Source organism: Cyprinodon variegatus, unplaced genomic scaffold (assembly GCF_000732505.1).
Source record: "Cyprinodon variegatus isolate N-32 unplaced genomic scaffold, C_variegatus-1.0 Scaffold704, whole genome shotgun sequence".
Lineage (NCBI taxonomy): Eukaryota > Metazoa > Chordata > Actinopteri > Cyprinodontiformes > Cyprinodontidae > Cyprinodon > Cyprinodon variegatus.
In genome coordinates this window covers 252,197-270,884 of record NW_015151157.1, presented here as the reverse complement: position 1 = coordinate 270,884, position 18,688 = coordinate 252,197, and the positions used below count along the sequence as shown (strand labels likewise).

The window sequence follows — 18,688 nt, the reverse complement described above, 5'->3', positions numbered from 1 at the left end:
CCTCAACTAGGTAAAAAAATCATATCTTTTCACTTTTATTATTGAAATAATTTTCAACTAATTTAATAATCGATTAACTGGCATATAGGGACTGTTAAAAAGGCCTTTATCTGTCAAAGCGACCTGCTTAGAGCAGTAATTATACCAAAGTTGGAAAAAAAGATATCTAAACATTTGGAATTAAAGATTTAAAAACATTTTTTTTCTGTCAGTATGCTCTATCCAGAACACCTAAAGTGGAAAAGTTTTAGTGTCACCCTTTTTGATTTTGTAAAAAGTCTTCCTTATCTGCAGCCCTAATGTGTTCAGGAGAAATCTCTAAACAGCAAAGTTAGTTTAATATGGTGAGAATTTCTTAAAACAATTTAAGAAAGATATTCTGTTAATCTAAAACAATTTATCAGCAATATACACTCTCATAATGTGATTTTTGCAATGATTTAGTAACTGTTTTTTTTTTATTTATATCTTAATTTGTTTTCATTTTTTTTTCTTAAAACTTTTCTTTTAATGTAGAATCAAGTTTTTACTTTTTTTTTTTTTGTTATGATGGTTTAAAGTGCTTTACTTAGATAGTTTGACCTGAAGTCCTTTTTTTCAAATGTGAGGGAGTAAAAAAAAACAAACTGTTTGGCTGATTTAAATCTGAAAGTATGGTGGCTGTGAGAGGACAAACTTTCAAAGTGCATTTACTGGATACATCCCCCTATTATTCAGAAACATCTGTAGACTTAAACGCCTTTTAAAGCAAACCTTAGATTGTTTTTCAAGGAGTTTAAACACATTTCCTTCCTGTAATGTTTAAATGTGATGTAAAAAAGAAAAAAGTGGAATTATGAAGAAGCAGTTAAGTTCAGAAAAGTCCAAACAAAGAGTTTATGTTGGATCATTGCAGCTACAGAAAAGGTTAAAGCTTAGAGTGGCACAGACAGACCATCTGAACCGTATTTGGGTCTTTGACTCAGAATCTTTGCACCCGTGCAGTAAAAGGGAAGAATGCTCACTGTGGTTAAAGTGAGTCATTCAGGAAAACCGCTGTTACTCTGCTCACTCTGAAAGTGGAAGCAGTTCTCTTAGCTCCTCCCCGCTTCGTGTTTCACTGCAGTTAAACTTCTAACATTCCAGCTTTAGCTCCTGAGGGAACAACAAGTTCTTCAACAGATCTGAACGCTGCACAGAGTATTCATGGAATTTGTCTCGTTCAGTCGCGACAAACTGCTGGAGATTTTATAAAATTTTTACTCATAAACAAAGAAGAAAAAGAAGAATGCAGCCCTCTGAGTCACAACCTGAAGGTCTCAGCTTGATGCTCTTACTGGGCAAAGATAAAAACCATAGCAGCAGTGGTACATAGGCTTCTGGTTCTGGTTACATCTGACCTATCCCCTTTCAGCAGGTTCTGGTCCAGCCATGACCCAGAAGGAGCAGCAAGAGTTCACGGCCTGCTTGCAGGAGGCCCTCGCATGGATGCAGAGCGTCCAGGAGCAGCTTAAAGGCAACGATAATACACAGGGGCCCCGAGATGCCCTGGAGGCTCGACTCAGGGAGACCGAGGTAAGGCGTTTATTCTCAAAGATTTCATTGGATATATTATAAAAACCCAATCACTAGAATGGGGTAGAGATGTGGTTTGATTTGCTTTAATCAGAAACTGCAACTTGGTTTGAATCAGTGATAAAAAAAAAAATCAGTTTGACAGAATGTTGCATCGCTGCATGCAGTTTTACGAGCCACACCCGCCGTGGGTGGAGTCCTAGCTGGTGTTGTAGTCGGTGGATGGTTTGCTACATCTCAAGCTTCTGGCAATGAGCAGCAGGCTGTGAATAATCACCAGATCTGCTCCTGCAGCTGAGAGCATCAGCTTTTTATTTGGAGCCCCCTCCCTCTTGTTTTTACCTAAAGGCCTCACCCTCATGAAAACTGCATGGAGTCTGTTTCTGCAGAAACCAGCCAGCAGAACCAGTTTAATTTGTTCTGGATTTCTGTTTTCATTCTTTTGAAGACATTAAATGTACCTTCATGCTTTAATTGCCAAGATGTTTTTGTTTCTGAGGAGACCTGTTGTGTTTTCTTCATGTTTTTTTTTTCTTCCCCAACACATATTATCACAAAGAAATCCACTTTCTCCGTGTTTATCAAAGCAAACATGCAACACACATAGGATCAACCCTCTTCAGGCTAAACCCACTGCTGCAGATGAGCTGTCTTCTCTTACCTTTAAAGTCGTCTTGATAAATAATTCTTCAAACCCCTTTAAGATCTTTCAACTCTTTCTTTTGAAATCTGTCTGCCTTTGCTCTTAATTAATCTAAGGAAGCATAAAAGATAAATATGATTTGTGAATTCCAACGCACGTCTCCAGCAGATGCACCTTTATGTTTGCAGATGCCACATCCTGCTGCTCACTGCTGCTGATGTCATTAAACTCCAATTCCATCAATACAATAATCTCTGCAGGAGTTCTGTTGTGCTCTGGTCCTCTTTCTCCATCTTTTCCTATAGAATCAGCAGCATTTATATTAAAATAAAGCAACACTAGACAGCTCTGTTATATATTCCCTTTGCAGGTATATGTGTGGTTATCCCTGAACGTCGTCCATAGGAGCTCAACTTATTTATCTGATCTCTGCAGAAAAGGTTCTTCAAACCTGATCAGGCTCAAAAAAATTTATTTCTGAGGACCTTTTGAGGGTTAAAACATAACCGTCTGATTTGATCATTGTTTCTTCTCTTTCTACCTAATAGCTCTGTTTGAATTAAATTCTCGTGGACGATAACAACAGTATAAACCAATCAACAACTGTTGTATTGTGTTTTGTCACCTTTTGGAGCATAATCTATTGCAGGATTAAAAATAAGAAAGAGAAGAGGAAGTTTAAGTGTTTTTTTTATTGTTAGCTTTGAGCAACACATGTGAAAGAACTATCTGTTGCTACTGCGAAGAAGACAACTATTTCAACTATTTTAACATTTTCTCCACCATCATGTACAGAAAATCCATCATTCGGAAGATACAGGTCGGATGAAAGTGGACCAGGTGTTGATGGCGGCAGAGAAACTTCTGCAGAGCGAAGATGAGGAGCTTAAGAACAGCACTAACGGCAAACTGAAGGAGCTGAAGAGCCAGTGGGAGGACACAACCACCTACATTGTCCATTGTCACAGGTAACCTCCTCAGCCTTCATCCTGTGACTCTTTGTTTGTTCCATGTTGCCTTTAGTCTGACGGAGGTTACCTTGTGTCCTCTATGTTACCGTCTGTATTTCATTGCTTATGTTCTTTATGGTAATATATTGCATGGCCTAAAAGTTTAATTTTAGTTTCCCAAATGGTAGAAACGAATGTGTTGGCTAAGGCAGCAAATAGAATAGAATAGAATAGAATAGAATAGAATAGAATAGAATTCCACTTTATTTGCATTACACTGTGACATCTATCCAGAAGTGCTATTCAGGATATAGATATGTGCACAAAGACTATGTATGTATTAACTATAAATGGTATATATATATATGAACAGAGAGTAATTGTAAGAGGCTATACAATAAATCTATATATGAAACTATATACAAATTATACAGGAAGGTTAGGATATGGATTATGTATATATTAGTGGGGTTATAATATAGAATAAATAATAACAGATGATAGCAGATAAAAGATTAGCAGATTTTTTTACACCTATAGATGAGTAGTGCTTGTAAGCGAGGATGTGTGTGTGAGGACAGTCCATACGTTATTGTTTTGCGTGTTTTTTTTTTTTTTTTTTGGGGGGGTACAGTCCTTTTAGTTGGTGTCAGGAGGCATTCAGGAATGACGGCTGTGGGGAAGAAGCTGTTTCGATACTCCTGAAGACGGGAGTGAGAACGGTGTGTGTGCAGGTCCGGTGGAGTCTTTGGAGATTTTCCTGTCCCTTTTCAGACACCGCTTCCTGTAGATGTCCTCAATGGCAGGGAGGGTAGTTTTCACCATCCTCTGCATTGCCTTCCTGTCTGAGGCAAAGCAGTTCCCATACCAAACTGTGATACAGTTGGTAATGATGCTCTCAATGGTGCAGTAGGAGAACTTCAGGAGGATCCCTGAGGACAGATGGTTCTTCCTTAATAAAGAAGAGGCGCCGATGCACCTTCTTGATGAGCTTATAGCTGATGGTCATCCATGCCAGACCCTCAGAGATGTGGATTCCCAGGAACTTAAAGCTGTCCACACGCTCCACCGCCGTCCCCTTGAGGGTGGGTGGATGTGGGTCAGCGTTCCTCTTGACGTCCACGACGAAAAGACGCAAGTTCCTTTGTCTTTTCATGGTTCAGCTGCAGGTTGTCTGTTCCGCACCATTCAGCCAGATGGTCCACCTCCTCCCTGTAGGAGGCCTCATCGTTGTCTCTGATGAGTCCGATCACTGAGGTGTCGTCATCAAACTTGATGATGGAGTTGGAGCCATGGACGGGTCTGCAGTAGAGGGTGAGGAGGGAGTCGAGGAAGGGACTAATCATGCATCCTTCTGGGACTCCGGTGTTTATGGTGACGGTGGTTGTCCAGCCGGGAATGTTGGGGCCGACTGGTCAGGTAGTCGAGCAACCAGTTGCACATGAGTGAACTAATGCCGAGTTAGTTAGTTTTTCCCTGACCTTACATCTAGGGAAGTGCGGGATTTATCAGAACTATTTTCTGGTAAATCAGAGCACTGATTCCCCCCTGATGTGCTTGTTTCTTCTTAAAAAATTTGTTATTTTCTTACTCTGGGAATAAAGAAACAATCCAGGAAGGGAGAAAATGCCAGCAACACAACATGAGAGTATGATATCTGAGCGGTGGGAAGCGTAAATATCTCAAAGGGTTTTGCGTGTGAAACAGACAGATAACAAAGGGAGAAAGCTGCTCAAGAGTCTGGAATGTCATGTTGTCAGCATGCAGTCCAACAGTCAAGAGATGTTTATTTTCTAAATGTCACTTTAACATTTAGGTTTAAAAAAGGAGCCGTATTAATAACATCTGTGTTAAATGCCTTTTCTGGCCTTGAATGCACACTAGTCTGATCCCTGCTAAGAACAGAAATGATGCAAGACTCTGACTCTGAAAGGAGTTGCACCGTAGGAGAAGTGAGGCTAAAATGAAATAAAGTTTCCTAAGATTCCTGTTCATGTCTTCGCAGCCGGATCGAATGGGTGTGGCTCCACTGGAGCGAGTACCTGAAGGCGTACGAGGAGTTTGAGGTGTGGCTCACCAAGCAACAGCGCTCTCTGGACAAGAATGTGGAGCTACAGCTGGGCCCGAAGGAGAAGCTGTGGCAGCTGGACCAGCACAGGGTGATGGTGAGCGACGTCGACAGCCAGGTGGCGCTGTTGGAGAGGCTGCTGGACGAGGCAGCCGCGCTGCATGGCAGAACCCAGGACCCCAGCGTGGACAAACAGGCCCAGCAAAGAATGCAAGAGGACTATAACAACATCCGGGATCGAGCCAGGGTGGGACATGATCAGAATCTGGTTCAGACTCATTGGATCCAGACCTGCTCAAAACATCTTAGATGATAATAACTGTTTTTTTTCTCCCCTGCTCTGTTAGGAGCGGCTGATGCTGCTGCAGAAGATCAGCGATGAGCACCAGACGTTTCAAAGCCGTGTTCAGAAGTTTGAGTCCTGGCTGGTGTCTAAAACCAGAGAGCTGACCGAGCTGATGCAGCTGAAGGAAACTCCTGAGAACAAGCTGAAAGCATTAAAGGTCGGTCAAAACGCTGACAATCATTGTCTCAACATCTGCTGGTTCTAGGCCAGCTAGCAGCAAGGCGATGGTTAAGAACATCTGCCTCCTTGTCCTCCTAACGTCTTGCTTTGTCTCAGACTCTGGATGAAAGCGTGGCATCTGAGGAGACCACCCTGCAGCAGATTGAAAACATGGCAGACGCTGTGAGAGCCAACACGTCTCCTGCAGGAGCAGTAGCTGTGCAGGAGGAGGCAGAGGAGCTGCGGCTGGGATGGCAGCGTCTACGACAGGGTCTCTGTGAGGCCGAGGAGGGTCTGCGCTGCAGCTTGGACTCCCATAGTCAGTACCTGACCCGGTGCCGGCGGCTGGGAGATGAGATAGGGCGGATCAGGGAGCTGCTGCAAGACCTGGACCAGGAGCTGGAGGAAACCCAGGAGTCCAAACGCAGTTCCGAGATCAACGAAGAGCAGATGGAAGGACAGTGGAGGAAATACTCAGTAGGTCAAGGGGGAGAGGGTTTTAAACAGGATTGGATTGTTTGAAATCCAGGGATTTCAGACCCTTCAACCTATGTTGGTCTCATTATTGTGTTTCAGGGTGTTTGGAACACTCTGGCTGGGAAAGAGTCTCAGGTGGAGCTGCTGAAGGCTCAACTAAAGGAGCTCTTCAGGTTCTCTGAGGACTCTCGTCATCTTTCAGACGACGTCTTGGCTGTTGTTAAAGAACATCACAGGTAGGTTAGAGGTTAGAGCTTCAGAACAGACCCACTGATGTTTTATCACAGGTAAAGTGTCCATAAAGTATTGATGTCTAAATGTATAATTCTGCTGCGTTTAAGATCAGGGTAACAGGAGCCTGCTTCTTTAAGGAGAACTAAGCACCTTTTTGTGTCTGATGTTTGTTGTTTCAGCCGTGTTTTGATCGATTGCTTATGTTTCAGAGCCAGTAAATACCTGTAAATATTTGGATGCAGTGCAGCCATGATATTTCAGATACATCAACCACACTTCAGAATAAAACATACAAAACACAACCCTAATCTGTATCAGCAGGAAAAACCATTCCAATAATAGCAATTCAGTAACAACACTCTGACCAGAGCAGCTTCTATAGCTGTAGCTATTATTCACTGCAGGGAGTCTTAAGGTTTGTTTAGCCAGGCTGTATAATAAACAGAAAATCCCCTTAGGTGGAGAAAAAAAAGGGAGAAAAAAATACAAATAATAAACCCAAACTCCCTCAGCCTCATGCCAGAAATATGGCACACAATAAACCTGGAGCTTTTGTCAGAGGTGCTGAGAAAAATCCTGCAACTACTGCAAAAAAATCTATACAAAAAAAACCCCAATAACTTCATGCAATCTACCACAAAATACAGCTACAAAACCCCTAACCTACTGAGAAAGTAGTTTAAATTACTTCAGGGTTACAGTTCTTCTACAATATTTTTATGCAAAATAATTTTTTTAACCTTTTTTGTAAATATTTGACATCAAAGCATAAAATTGAAGGTGTGACAGAAATATCAACCGGCTGTCAGGCTCAGGTGGTTTATATTCTGCAGGGCTCTTGTTTACCTGTGCAGCAGCAGTGTTTTTTTTTCCACAGTTTACATCATTTGCCAGTTAGTCACTCAGATATGGAACATCTTTAAAGAAATGACCCTTGAAGCAAATTGCTTTGAGAAAGTAAACCATTTGATTAGAACTTGTTAAAAGTTCAGCAAGAAAAAAAAGAGAATTATTAGTGAAGGATGCAATCTGTTTGAAGTGAAGATTTCCTGCTTTGAAGCTCCAGTTTGTGGAGATCAGACAGGTTGAGAACGTTTTTTATGAGCTGCTCCAGGATCTGCTCAACTGGTCATTAAGCTTTACAGTGATGCATCCAAATATCCTATGCTGTTCTTTGGACCTATCATTAAACCTGGCTGTAACTTCTGTCTCTGAGACAATAACGGCAGAGTCTGCCGTCCAAAACTCTTGGAACATTTTGGCTTTTAATCACAGCACTGGGAGTTTTCCATAGGATAAGCTGAACATGTATCTGCAGAGCTGTAGGTCATCATGTGCAGCTTTTTCTCCTTTTCTATTGAGCGTAATGAGGGGCTGAATTAGGACAACATCAGCTTAGAGAATTCAAACTAAATGAAATTGTCTTTGCTTTTACTGTTGCTGTTTTGTTTGATTCAGATTATTTCTTCTGCCGAATGCTGTAAGTATCATAAAATGTCTTTTTTTTTTTAAATGTAACTTTTTAAAGGGAAGCTTTGGACTTCTGGATGAGCGGCATTATCATCATCATCATTATCATCAGGAAACAAGGAAGGGGGCTCTAAAATGCCCCCCTAAGCCAGATCAAACAATGAGCTGCAGCCTCCCAGATCCAGGAGAGATTCTGGATTAAGCTTTCCTTCTGGAAATTTACACCTCAGGGTTGTTAACAACTCGGCATCAGACAGGGATTTCAGTGAGCGATTGGTTTTTCTGACACATGGAGCCTAATTTTTTGTTCTTCAGTTTTAATGAGATCCTGAATTATGTTTTTAAAAAATACTTCCAAGTAAAATTAAGACTATTTATTTATTAGATTGCTGTTCTTTATAAGATTTTCTTAGCCAAGGCTCAACCGCCAGTAACATGAGGGAGACTGTCATAGTTTAGCTTCAAATGTTGGACACTAACTAACTTTCAGATTTAAATCCAGGATTATTTTCATAAAACCAAAAAATTTTGTTCTGATTGAAAATCAGACAACTGTTTATCAAACCATGATAAAACATAAAAAAAAAACAAATATATCCATTTCTATATCTATACTTGTGGAAAATGCTTCATATATACATATTTTTTTAATGGTAACAATCTCGGTTGGCATTTAAACAATCAGACCTTTATAATTGGTAATTAGCTTTCATAGCTGTTTTAATTGATATTTAGAATAATGATCTTGTTTTTTTTTTTTTTTTAGTCCTTATGGTTGAAAGGCTCTTTTTCGTCGTAAGTATTGGACAAATAATTCATAAAATCTGCAAGGGGTACGGGTCATTTTAGGCTTAACCGTTAGTAGAATGAAGCTCACGATGAAGCACGATCTATGGAGCAGGAGGAAAATGTTTTTTTCTTGTTTTGGTGCAAAATTAACTGGAGCTGCTAGAAAAAAGGGGGTTCTGAATGATCTATTAGGCATTTCAGAGTAGATTTACTAAGGACTTTTACAGCCTTTCATGCAGAGTAGGACAGTCTTTTTGTAACGAATAATTACTAAGTAATTAGGCTGCCTGTGTTTGGGTGAAATGATGTTAGAGCATAATGGCAGCTAATTTAACAGAACAGAGAAGGGATTCCTACAAAAAAAAAACCCTGTGTGGAAAGAAAAAAATGAAATATCCATAAAAAAGAAAAACATCATCACTGATCAAACAGTAATATGAATTTAGGTTTATCTCTGATTAAAATGACCGTTTCTCCCATCTCATAATTAACACTTGAACTACTTTTTCATTTGCAAAAAATAAAAAGGAAAGCTGATGAGAACAGTTTAAAAATTTTTTTGTTAAAAACATGAATTTATTAACTTTAATTTAGGCAATGTATAATTTGGCTGTTTTTTTTATTAAACCAAAGAAGTCTAATTCATAAACGAGCTGAATAACTAATAATTAAATTATTAATTATAATTACTAATTTAATATTAATTGTATAATAATATTTAATTATAATGAATAAATATATGATAATAACCAGAAGGATAGGCAGTCGTTTTTAGGATAGCTGCTGAAACGTTGCTGAAAAGTTAAAGAAGTGAAAAACATGGAAACATAAGTATTCCACAAGTTAATGAATAAGAAAAAGACAGAAACGTAGAAATATGTAACACTATTAAAAAGATAAACAGTAGCATTTTTCCATTATTGCAGTTTGTGAAGGTTGTCTGCGACAAGAAGAGAAGAAGTAACAACAAGAAAACATATTTTTTGTAAAAGCTGAATTTTAGAAAAATAAAGTGGGGAAAACTGTTTTTTTCCCCCTTAGCAACCTGTCGTGCTTTCAAAACTTCCATGCTTAATTAGTCTCTGATCATTAAGGTATTTGCAGAACTCCGTGACCCAACAACAAACTGGTCTTTATCTGTTTTATTTTTAAGCAGCTAAAGCTCCAGCTGGGTTTCAATCAGAACCAGAGATGTTCTAGACGTTGGGTTTTGTATCGGTCACCTCTTATTTGTTCATTATAGCTCCTTTCTTATTCACTTTCCAAAGCTTTTTAACATGATTGTCCATTTTATCAACTGTCAGACCTGAACATCATTTCTTAGTGAACAACTGGACTGACTCTTATTTATTATAAAAATGTTGAAAGGCTTATTATTTTATTTTAGGTTTAAAGGAAGCTGAAGGTTGTTGAGTGTTGATAAATTGCCTCCAAGCTCCAGTCTGAGGATTTTTCGTGTTTCCATGGAGAATCATGAATAACAGCCGCTGTTGGTTCTGATCTTCACCTCATACAGAGGTTTAAAGGCTTCCTTTACAGCTGTTAAAACAACTGGATCTGGATAGACTCTGAAGTGAAGAGTCATATCAGACTTGTTTAAGCTGCAAAGTCAACTTTGACGTGCGCCCATCATCTTACTGAGCAAAGAGAAATGTGTCCTCCAGTCTGAATGTAAAGCATCATACAAACAGGATGATGGTGTCAGACTGACTCTGCTCTCTGTCAGAACATGTTTTCTGACTAACCTGCTTCTACATCTGTGTCCCAGTGTGAAGTGCCGAGCTTCCAGACTCTGTTCGGAATCAGAGCTGGAGCTGAGGAGCATCCTCCAGGACCCCCTGCTGAACTACTCTCAATGGGCCAATTCCGTCTCTCAGGTGATGGAGGCCTCCAACAATGTCAGCGACTTCTCCGACTCCGCCACGCTGCTGCGCAGGATCGAGGTATCACACAGAAACACGCTGATCTGTGGCCTTCAGCAGCAGCTCGCTGTGCACGCTTTGTTCTACTTTGCTCCCAAGCATTTTGTAGAGCATGACTTTAAAGTCGTAGGGAAATCATATTTAAATGTCAAATCATTCTGGCTTAAAAATGTATATAAATGTACTCTTTATCAGACCATATTGTCCCAAAATGTAGAAAATTCTGTTTAGAAAAAAAATGTTTTTTTCGTTATCTTATTCAGGCCAGTTAATTATACGTCAGCTTGTACTGTACACCTAAATTCGGACAATCATATATCAATGGTCATCTGTCAATCAAATTTTTTCAGTCATGGCATCTTGAATCATAAGTCGCAGGTAATATATGCAACACTTGAAATAAGAAATAAGAATAATTTACTTTACCATTGAGTTACGTCCCAGTATACACAGGAATGGATGTCTGTGTCTTCGGCAGGCGTGCGCATTAGTGCTACTTGGTCCCTATGTAATTTCCCATTGGGAACCTACTAGCACTAAGTTGCTAACTGGTTAGCAAGATGCCTCCAACAAACCGGCCACAATCAAACTTGCATTTGAACCTTCCGCCACAACAATCCCGCCCTCTTGATAAACGACCAATCACATTCACTTTATTCACTCGTGTAAAGTCATGCACCACTTGGGAGAATTCAGAAATGCAACGGTTGGAACAACTTTAAATACTTTTTTAAGCCAGGATAAGAGTTTAAAAATATAAACAGACAATGGAAAACCTGTTAGAATTCCAGTTTCCATTAGTGTTCCATTACTGCAAAAATAACAGACTATTTTACAATGATTCCTATTAATTTTGTTCTCTTGGTCTTAATTTGCCTGGCATTGATGGAATTTTTTGTGAAACTATAAGCTGTTTTATTCCTTTTAATTGAAACCCAGACATTAAACACCTTCATAACACAAACAGTGTATCTCCATTCCTCATGTACAATTTCCTAGCAATATTTTCCTTCCACTGAACTTTTCCTTAATATGGTTAAATAAAGGACTCCCCGTGAACAGTCAGCTTGTTTAGCAATAATCTGATGAACAGAAATAGACATTTGAAATATATTTAACTCTTGATATTCTTCATGTAAGCTTCATATTTAGATTTTTGTTAATGAAAGGTTTATTTTTAGGTTCCTGAAATGCAGCTCTCTGTAGAAAGTTGGGATGATCCCTTCCAGTTATAACGTCAGCTGCTTTCTTAAAAACTCCACCCGTCTCTAATGGTTTAGCGTCCAACATTGACTTCTGATGGTTATGTTCCAGTGCTTCTGTGTCACTCCTCATTTCTGCCCTCTCTTGTCTCCTTCAGGGTCTCCTGCTGAACAGCGCCGAGCTGCAGGAGCGTCTGGGCCTGCTGCAGGTGAAAGGAGACCTGCTGGATTCAGTGTTCGGTCCTGAGAGGTCTGACACCCTCCGCGTTAACCTGAACACCGCCGTCAGGAACAGAGAGCTGCTGCACCATCAGCTGCTGGAGAGGAAGAACAGACTGCAGGTAACTAAGCTGGGATTTGAGGTTATGGTCTTTTTTTTTTCTTGTGATGGCTTATCGAAGCTTTTTACACAACTTTGCATCTTAAAACAAAGATTCACTGCTCAAGTGGGACATCTAGTGGTAAAGAGAAATAACTGAAATGAGACATCGCCATTGTCATCAGTTTATTTTTTCTATGAAACAAATCATGCTGCTCTACATCACATGAGCAGATTTAGACTGCAAATAATAATGTTTATGGGTCTTTCGGAAAGCAGTGAAGGAAAGCCGCTGAATGGAAACAGCCTGCTTTGACACTGTAAAAGATTCACCCAACAATCTGATCCAGTTTAAGCAGTTAGATTTAAGCAGTTCTCTGAAAGTGCTCCAAATGTCTACAGTCACTTGATTAAACAGTGCCTCAGCACATACTGTAGGTTTGGTCAGTTTCTAGGCTCAATGTGTTGGAGGATCATTAGCTCCTTCCTGTTTCCTAGCGCATCTCTGTTGGGAGGAGATGAAACAGTCAATCGACTCACAAACTATAAACAAAACTCTTGTCTTTTCTAATTCAATAAATGCAACAAAATTATTTTTTCCTTCCTTCCTTCCTTCCTTCCTTCCTTCCTTCCTTCCTTCCTTCCTTCCTTCCTTCCTTCCTTCCTTCCTTCCTTCTTTTGAAGCATAATAACCACCAGCTTGTTCTTTGCTGCACTTTTTCTGAGTTCAATAAAGTCTGATAAATGTTAGCAATACTTCCTTTAACTGAGAAATAGGATAATCTTGTATTTGCTTTATTCTTGCTAAAGTGAAAGCTATTTCTTCTATATTTCCCTTTTTTGTTATTGAATCATGATTAGCAGTATTCTGCTAGGAAAGCTTGACTAGGAACATCCCTAGAGATAAAGATTGAATAAATGAATGTGATGAAAACCAAAAAGCTGGATGTGAATATTTGGATAAACTTCTCTTTGCAGCTCCAGCTCCCTTTCCTGCAGGTTTTCTTTATCCTCAGCATCTAAACTTCCCTCCTTAACAGGCTGGGAACTCTACCTGCAGTTCGCTCGCTGCAGTTTCCCACCACAGCAGCTCTCGCCTGCTGTGTTTTGAGGATGGAGCCCTCCCATCTCTCTGTTGGAAACTCATCCTGTATTCTTTCCTCTGCCTCTGTCAAGGTTGCATCAGAAAGCTGATGTTTGGTTTTCAGAACTGGAATCAGCCTGGAGCTCCTGTTTCTCGCCGAGGAAACAGAAACTCCTCTGATATTTGCCCTGTTTGTGCTCTGCTGCCGCTCACACCTAGGACTCTGACAGAGCTTTGTTGACTGAATGAGTGAAAATTATCAAACTGGAGGGAAAGTTTTGAGCTAAACAGGCCAGCTATTCTGATGCTCTGCCTCTGACCCACCAATGCACATCAGTTACCATCCTGATGATCCAGAGGCATGCAGCTACCTGTCCACAAGCACCTGCTGCTATTCAGCTATTTACTGATAGATGAAGCTGCAGATGGAATCTATAATTAGGATCATATCCACCCAGAGTGATCAGATTTAAAGTTTTGTTCAAGTTTTTAGGAGGCAGAGTCCAAACTGTGATGAAGAGTATCTCCTCTGACAGATTTAGATCCTCTAACATGCTGATGTTCTCCTTTTCTCGCAGAATTTAATCTCCCGAACCAAAGACTTTGACAAAGAGTACCAGCTGACCCTCGCCAAGTTGTCGGCGTTCAGGGAGCGACTGCAGGCTGCTGATGTTCTCCAACCAGACATCCTGGCCAAAAAAAGCCAGCTGGACCAGATGTTGGTGAGTTACTTCAAACTGACTCAGCAGGGATGCTTTGATTTTATACAATAATCAGTAAAAGCTTCTAGCTGCTTCGTCATCAGGAGTATTGCTAAGCTAAACCTCCAGGTTGTTAAAGCTATCGCTACAGTCGCTAATATTTGAAGAAATCCGATTACTTCTGCATGTCTGTTTATTTCATGAACCCTCAGTCGGCCTCAGCAGAAAGCCGCTCACACTGATCCTAGTTCTGCTGGAGGTTTCTTCCAAATAAAACTGAGTATTTCCTCTCCACTCTCGCTGTGTGCTTGCTCAGTGTGAGGGATTGTTGTAGAGTCGACAACAAAATGCAAGCGAATATCCACTATCACCACCTGCTCACCCAGGAGAAGCTCGTCCTGCAAAGTCATGAATTTGATGCAATCATCTGGTTTTCCTTGTTTCCAAGGATCCTCCTGTATAATCTGATTGAATTACTTTTATAAAGTGCCTTGAGATAACATGTTGTGAGTCTGCACTATATGAATGAACTGAATTGAACATGTTATTTTTATAAACCAGATATATGGTCAGGTCGATTTTCTGTTGCATCAGAACCGGATGAAGAGTATTTGTTCAAGCGTATCTTAAAAATTAATATGAACAACATTTAGATTTATCGCAATTGAGGATGCAACTAACAATTATTTTGCTAATCGATTAAAATTAAAATAGGTGAAACAAAAATGTTTTCACCTCTGGCGCTCTGGATAGAACATATAAATGGATGAAATGTTTAGATTTTTTTTTTATCTTAAAAATGTTTTCCAATTTAGGTATAATTACTGCATGTTTCAGAGTCTCTGTACTGCAGTCAACAATTATCTGATTACTAAATTGATTGACGCAGATTGGTTTCACTAATCAATTGATCACGATTAATTGTTTCAGCCTTAATTCAAATTTAATTCTAAAGTCAAATTGTTGAATGGGGGGGATTAGTAACATTTTTTAATATGTAGTTCTGTTCATTTTTACAGCTAATCAAGATAAAACAAAACAACACAGTTCTTTTTTTTTTCTTTTCTTTTGGGAGTTGAGGACATCATCAGACCAATAAAATTGTAATTCCCACTAAGAGATGTTATTTTCTGGCACTGTTGCCACCTATGAAATTCATAGTGAAGACCAACAGTAGTGCGCTTTATGCAATCATATTAATGGAAACATGAGTGGAAGAAAAAAAGGCGTCAGAAAAACGGACTGTTGGACCAGAGATTACGTCAGAAGCATCTTACCTGGGATGAAAGGAGGAATGAACTGGGCTGTTGCTCTGTGGTCGTCTTTTAGAGATGAAAGTCAGTTTTGCTTTTCATCTAGAAAATTGGAAGTCTCTGAGTCGGATGGAGTGGAGAAGGCACAGAATCAGAGTTAGTGTTTTGTAGAAGTCGGGGATGATCTGAGGAGGCCAGTCAGTGCAGGCGATGATCTTTGCTGATGAGCTTAATGGATATTTCATTATTTTAGCAGGATCTGCTCCCACTGCCGACCACTAATGGTACTGTGGTCGCTAAAGCAGGTGTTGGTGCTTATAAATATCTCAAAAGAACCAAAGGCTGATCATCTTCATTGCTCTGCTGATGCAGTAGTTCATGATTAAAAAAAGCCCCATATGGCCATAGAATTCAGCAGGGCCAAATTTCTGCATTGACGTGGTTCTTTTCAAGGTTTTATTAGCTGGGAGGGATGACACAGATCTGGGAATCCTGTTCTAACACCACAAAATCTGCCTTTATTGGTCATTTTTATTCATTCCAATTAAAAAAAAAATGTTTTTTTTTGTTTGTTTTCATTACTTGTAAATAGTCGAACAGTATCAGGAACACACTTTAAATAGCCATTGAGTGTGCTGAGTCCATATAAAGTGTGTTTCTCACCTTGTTAATCCTAATTACATTTATTAAGCTTCCCTAAGAGGTGTTATTATTAAACTAATATCTGATTTAAACAAAACCAGTCTGTGGTCTGTGATCACTACCTGCTGTTTATCTGTGTCCAGGTTCTCCAGAAAGAGCTTGAGGACGGTAAGGCCCAGCTGATGGTTCTGGAAACTCTGATTTCATCCAGCCAGGGCAGCAGGACTCAGTATGAGAAGCTGTGTGTCGATTGGACCGAGCTTCTGAGGAGAGTAACGGTAATCCATCCATCCATCCTCCCTCCCTCGCTCCTAAATTGTAACCCCCCAATTTTTTTTTTTTATAATAAATGTGTTCTGTTCGTCTGGAGGCAAAGCTGATGTTTCCTTTGTGTCCAGGTCAAAGTTCAGGACTGTAAGGATATCGTTTCTGGCCATGAAAGTTTTGACTATGAGTTTCGGAACATGGAGGAGTGGATGCTGAGGCAGAAGCCGGAGTCGTTCCAAAGTGTGGAAGGTCGCCACACTGAAGCCGAGGTTGGTTTTCTGATCCACCAGAGGGAATAGTTGCTGGTTCTGAGGGATTCAGGTCAGCTGGAAGGGAAAAGACTAGTTTCTGTTTTTCTGTTTGAGCTAAAGTTAAACAGAAAGTGAGTTCTTGCAGTTTTAATGCAGAGTTCAGTGTGACCTTTAACTCTCCAAAAGTTCTTCAGCTTTTAGCCTGATCTGGTTCTCTTTTTTGATCCATTTCTATGACAGCGCGGCTAAACTTTCCGATTTTCACTTTTCTTTTAGATGTCCATCCAAACAGAATAAAATAAGATGGGTAACCACAGTAACAGCCCTGCTGTCCAACCCAGCACACTACACCCTGAGATTTTCAGCCATGCAGCTTTTATGATAGAAGAATAAAGTCCAGCAGTGATGTTTTATGGAGAGCCTCAGATATTTTCTCTGAGGCTTTAACTGAGTTTAACATTTAAACAGCTGGATGTTGTAACAGCCAGTCAACAGTCCTCAGGTCAGATGGATGTAGGAGCATTTTCTTAGTTTTTTTTGCAAGTTTTAGCCTCCCAAAAAAAATGTCTTTTAAAACTCAGAATAAAAATAGTTTATACATGTAACTTTTTTCCCTTACTAATTAGTAGTTGATTTGACTTAAGTAATTTATTTTTTTTAAAGGGGGAACTCTTTTAGTGATTCATTACACAAAAGGAAATTTTCCCAACATTTACTTCTATTCATTTTGATGATCAAAGCTGGAATGTCTTCAGTCATTTTCTACTTTGCCCAGTTAAAACACTTCTATTTTTTTTATTTAAGGAGTGGCTTAACATAAGTAGCTTCCAGCCTGCATCCTTAAACATTATTATGGGTCAACTCTTAATCATCTGGGTCCAGCCTAAATCATTCTGATGAATCTCCCATAAACAGTCTTTGCTTTCACTATCTTTTTAATGCTCTAATTGTTGCTGTGGGTTTTTTTACAGAATGTTTTCCTTTGACTAAACTTTCCATCATATTGCTTGAATTCAGCAACCTGATGAGCTAGATTCAGTACCACTGACTGTGTTTGGCTTACTTTTCATTATGTAGGGCAGTAGAGACCTTTGGTTCTTCTAATTGTCAATCATTCTGATGATATGTTTACGTAAGGCCGTCCTATGTGCTGGTCCCCATGTTCACTTCCAGGTGGTCAGTCTGACATAGTGGAAAAATCTTCTTTTGGAAACTAAGCTTATATGAGCAATGCAAACAGAAACTTTTAAACAGAGCGTGCACAAAGAGAAATGGGTTTTTGCATGCGATTAATAGGCGTTCCTTCTTGGGAGGGGGTACAGGTTTGTGCATGTGCATTTATTTTTTTTGTTTTTTTAAGTTAAGAGGGTGGGTCTTTCCAAAAATTCAAGAAAATCCTCCACTATACCTTTAAGTTATCAGTCTTCTCTATGATCGTCTGTACCAGGGGCTCCTAACCCAGACTTTGGGAGCCACTGTTTGTTTTGCTCTTGGATCTCCAAGTGTGGGGTTCTAATATCTCCAGAAATTAAACTAAGTAACAGAAATGATTATGGGAATGCTTATTTGTAGCAGGAAATATCAAATTATTAATAAATGGGTAAAAGCAATATTTGTGACATTTCTAAACATGTCGGTTGCAAAGTCCATTGTCCAGCGCAGTAACTCCTATAGCAAGGATGTCAAAGCCAAATACACCGAAGGCCAAGAAAGGGCTGGACTGGTTAAATGTTTATTAAAACGTATTGAAATAAACATAGCCTATTGAACCAAGTTCTAACACATTATTTTTTTTAAACAAAATAATAATATAAATATTATTAATAAACTTTTATTATATTAATAAATGTATTAAGATAAATACATAAATGAAGTTACATGCATTATAAACCGAAAATGCATTACTGTGCTGCTCTATGTTCCAACCAATCACTGCTTTCAGAAATCGGGAAAATATGATTGTGTTTTTCTTTTCTTGTAATTATTTGCTGTGCTTTGCATGTTTGGATTGTTTTGGTTTTTTATTTCCCCCCTTTAATAATCTAAGCACACTGATCTGAAGCCGGTTGTATAAGGAGGCGGAGTGCAGTAACTGCGCTGAGCAAATGCTGCACATAGGTGTCAGCGAAGGCTGATTGAAGCCAAAATAAAAGGTGCCTAGATGGAAGGAGAGGGGAGCTGATCTTGCAGGTGATAAAAACGGACACGCTGCAGGGTGAGGGGCAGGTGGGAGCCGCACACCAGGCACAGAATACTGGGAGGTGAACAGAAGGGACAGTCAGGGCAGAGGTCTGCGCCTGTAAGTAGTTCTCCGTCTCGATCAGGAAATATGTCTTCTGATGGGGTCTTGGTGCGGG

The 18,688-nt window shown here is 39.7% G+C and overlaps 1 protein-coding gene across 1 annotated transcript in view; it reads left to right on the top strand.

Moving 5' to 3' along the window:
* Positions 1-1,124: 1,124 nt before the first annotated feature.
* syne3 (spectrin repeat containing, nuclear envelope family member 3) overlaps positions 1,125-18,688 on the top strand; it is a 21,902-nt gene continuing 4,338 nt past the window's right edge. Inside the window, exons 1-12 of the mRNA XM_015394690.1 lie at positions 1,125-1,295; positions 1,394-1,554; positions 2,993-3,165; positions 5,153-5,462; positions 5,563-5,718; positions 5,838-6,197; positions 6,297-6,433; positions 10,459-10,633; positions 11,973-12,155; positions 13,796-13,939; positions 15,957-16,091; positions 16,212-16,349. Coding sequence (XP_015250176.1) covers positions 1,268-1,295; positions 1,394-1,554; positions 2,993-3,165; positions 5,153-5,462; positions 5,563-5,718; positions 5,838-6,197; positions 6,297-6,433; positions 10,459-10,633; positions 11,973-12,155; positions 13,796-13,939; positions 15,957-16,091; positions 16,212-16,349 — 2,100 coding nt within the window. The 5' untranslated portion in view covers positions 1,125-1,267. The remainder of the gene's footprint in view (positions 1,296-1,393; positions 1,555-2,992; positions 3,166-5,152; positions 5,463-5,562; positions 5,719-5,837; positions 6,198-6,296; positions 6,434-10,458; positions 10,634-11,972; positions 12,156-13,795; positions 13,940-15,956; positions 16,092-16,211; positions 16,350-18,688) is intronic.